This window comes from Benincasa hispida, chromosome 3, assembly GCF_009727055.1.
Source record: "Benincasa hispida cultivar B227 chromosome 3, ASM972705v1, whole genome shotgun sequence".
NCBI lineage: Eukaryota > Viridiplantae > Streptophyta > Magnoliopsida > Cucurbitales > Cucurbitaceae > Benincasa > Benincasa hispida.
In genome coordinates this window covers 49,639,884-49,643,427 of record NC_052351.1, presented here as the reverse complement: position 1 = coordinate 49,643,427, position 3,544 = coordinate 49,639,884, and the positions used below count along the sequence as shown (strand labels likewise).

Here is a 3,544-nt window from a genome sequence, read left to right as displayed (position 1 = left end):
TCATTTCCATATTATACATATGTTAAAAACTTTTTTAAGGACACTTGAATCGAAAACTTTTATTAAAAGGTTTAAATTGAGAATATTTTTTTAAAGTTGAAGGTTAAAATTGTAAGACGTGTTTAAATTTGATATAATTTGAAGAAGTTGAAAATTTATAAATGAAATTTGATGTAACTTGATAGGTATATTGTCAAATTATTTGTTTGGGAAAAAAAAGATGTCTTGACATTATAATAATAAAAAAGAAACAAACAGGGTAAATATATTTTAATATATATATATAGCATTGGATGCTAATTTATGAGAAACTCTCTGTTTTACTTTATATCTCAGTATTGGTTTGGCTTCCATCACAATATCTTTAATAAGGAATTAAAGATTTCATTTAAGCTAATCAAGTGGCCATCGTGAATTATTTTTTATGCTAATTTTATATTTTCCCACGTTTATTATAATAATGCAATATTTAATCTTTTTAACATATATAAAAAAAAATCTGTTCATGAACTTTTCAAATCAAATTTAACGTTGAAATAACTCAAATGAGTATGATTTAATTAATATAGTACTTGTATAATTAATTTTAAGGTAAGAGGTTCAATTATTCTACTCACATATTAAAAAAAAAAAAAAAAAAAAAAACTACCTATGGTAAAAAAGAGAATAATAAAAATAAAAAGAAATATTGAAAATAAAATGAGACAAGGTAAAAAAAAAAAAGTCAAACCTCGATCCAATATGAGATTTAAATGAGTTCTCGGAGAATTGATGTTAGTCGTCGACGATCATAAATATTTGAAAAATAATAAATTCAGATTGACAGATGGCAATGGTGGAGTACGTGCGGTTCTATATATATCATCTACCCACTATTTAATTCTCCAATGACAGTAGTCCTTACCATATTATTATATCACCCAAGGTAGGAAAAAAAATAGCTAATTGCTAAATAAGTAGAAGATATATCAAGCTAATTGTGTAACAATTGAGACAATTTATAAAGTTTGATCCAATTATAGATACAAAATTACACAATACCAATCCAAACACGATCGGTAATTAAGGGTGTCCATGGATTAGGTTAGAGGGTGTTTGGACCAATAGTCGGATTGGTTACCCGAAAGATCGAAGTAAGGTCTCAAATCCAACTCTTCGAGTTAGGTTGAGTAAAGTTATTATTATTATTATTATTTTATTAATTTAAAATACTTTAATTTATCTACAACACATTATAACTAATAACTAAAATCTCAAAAAAAATCTAAATATTAAATATCAAATATACATGATATCTATTACGAACTTTAAACAAAGATAAACATCATAATAATTTTAAAGAAAAAAAAAACATTAAATAAATACATATTGATATAAATATTTCAATATGTATGTAATTCGGATCTGGGTTGAGTCAAGTCAAGAAAAAATATTCAACCCGATACCCACCAATCCAACTAAAATGGAAAAGTTTCAACTCAACCTGACCCCGGAACAAAATTAACCTAATCTAACCTTTACTGTTTGGATTAGATAGTCTGGATTGTTTGGATTTTGGAATGATTTGAACACCCAAAACTATAATAACTAAATTGGCATTTTCGAAACTAAGAGGACTAAATTGAAATTTCACAAATTATAGGGTCCAAAATTGAAAACAAAACCCACAGGACTAATAAATGTTCATCCTTGCTAAAAGAAAAAGGGGGAAGAACAAGAAGCAAATTAAAGCAAAATGGAGAAGCATTTTCTCCATCTACCTGTTTCCTACTCAAATTAATTTCAATTAGTTGAAAGTTAGATCCCAAAATTTCAATGCCTCCATAAAATCTCAATCTCAATATTTCTCTCCCAAAATCCCCACACCGCCATGGAAATCGCCTCCTCCTCAAACAAAGATCCCAAATCCACTCAATCCATCGCCGCCGCCCGCTCCCGGAGACGCCGCAACACCTGCATCGGAATCTCCATCGCCACCGTCGTCCTCCTCGTAGTTCTAATCGTCATTCTAGCCTTCACGGTTTTCAAAGCCAAACGCCCTATCACCGCCATCAATTCCGTTACCCTAGCCGATCTCGATGTGTCGCTAAACCTAGCCAGAGTCTCTGTCGACATCAACGTCACTCTGATCGCCGACGTCGCAATCACGAACCCTAACAAAGTCGGATTCAGCTACTCGAATAGCACCGCGTTTTTGAATTACAGAGGGGAATTGGTCGGAGAAGCGCCGATTACGGCTGGGCGAATCGATGCGGGACAGAGGAAGGAGATGAATATCACGCTAACGATCATGGCAGATCGGCTACTGAAGACGACGACGGTGTTCTCCGACGTGGTGGCTGGAACGATGCCGTTGAATACGTATACGAGAATTTCAGGTAAGGTGAGGATTTTGGGGATTTTCAACATTCATGTGGTTTCAACTACGTCGTGTGATTTCAATGTCAGTATATCGGAGAGGAAAGTTGGAGATCAACAGTGTAATTATCATACTAAGATCTGATTAATTAAGTTTCTTCTTCTTGTTCTTCAGTAAATTATGAACAGATTTGTAGGTTTATTTAGGGCTGTTTTAACACTGTTTTTATTGATTGATTTGGTATTTAGTTACTATTTTTGAACTAAACTTTCCTCCCTGTCTTCTGTGGTCAGTTTTTTAGTTAAGTTACAAATTTATTCCCTAAAATTTTAAGATTTGGGTATAGTTCAACTTTGATTCATTGAACTTTTAAAATTATAAATAAATAAATATTGTAACCTTATAGTGGATTAATTAAATTTTAGAGCAAAATGTAAAACCCCCCATGTAATTTGCTCTAAATTTTAAAAATTCTAAATTTGTTGGGAAGTTACTAGAAACGAAATTAAATGTTAAGGGACAAGATTGGCACATTTTAAAGTTTTATGGATAAAATATATACAAACCTTAGAGTAAGTTTACGTATTAAATTTGTAATTTCGACTTTTTATTGTTGTATAGTATATTTGAGAGTGATTTTTAAAGAGTTAATCACATTTGTTTTTTTCAAAATTATTTCATGTACATTTGAGAGAAGTTGTTAAAATTGTTTAAATCATTTATCATGTTTAAAATCACTTTGAAACACGTCTCCAATAATACGTTTGGATGATTCTAAAATTGTTAAAATCACTTTTGGCATTTTTAAAATCACTTCAAAAATGCTATTAATAATTCAATATCAACTTCGATGATACAAAAAATATATATAAAAGTGTAAAATTAAATACTAAATTAATTTTAAGTGATTAAATACGTATTTTGGGTGACTTTAAACATATCAGAAGTGATTTTAATAATTTTGAAATCACTCTCACACGTGCACTAAATTTGACACTTTTAAATACAAATTTGATTAAAAGTATTTTATAGTAATTTTGAAAATGATAATAGTGATTGAAATATTTTAAAATCACTCACAGGCATGCCCATTAAATTGATTTATGAATAATTGAAGACATGTTTTAGATGGATTTTAAGTATGATTTAATTTTTATGTTTTAAAATGAGTTATTTTCAAATATA

At 29.8% G+C, this 3,544-nt stretch overlaps 1 protein-coding gene across 1 annotated transcript; it reads left to right on the top strand.

Annotated features, from left to right (window-relative positions):
* The first annotated feature begins 1,695 nt into the window (after positions 1-1,695).
* Positions 1,696-2,626, top strand: LOC120073854. Its single transcript, XM_039026737.1, has one exon. It carries the CDS (start codon positions 1,871-1,873, stop codon positions 2,501-2,503), a length of 633 nt encoding a protein of 210 aa, XP_038882665.1. The 5' UTR covers positions 1,696-1,870; the 3' UTR covers positions 2,504-2,626.
* The last annotated feature ends 918 nt before the right edge of the window (positions 2,627-3,544 follow it).

What these genes read in the sequence shown, in the direction of transcription:
- LOC120073854 (XM_039026737.1), top strand. Translation starts at nt 1,871, where the DNA reads ATGGAAATCGCCTCCTCCTCAAACAAAGATCCCAAATCCACTCAATCC.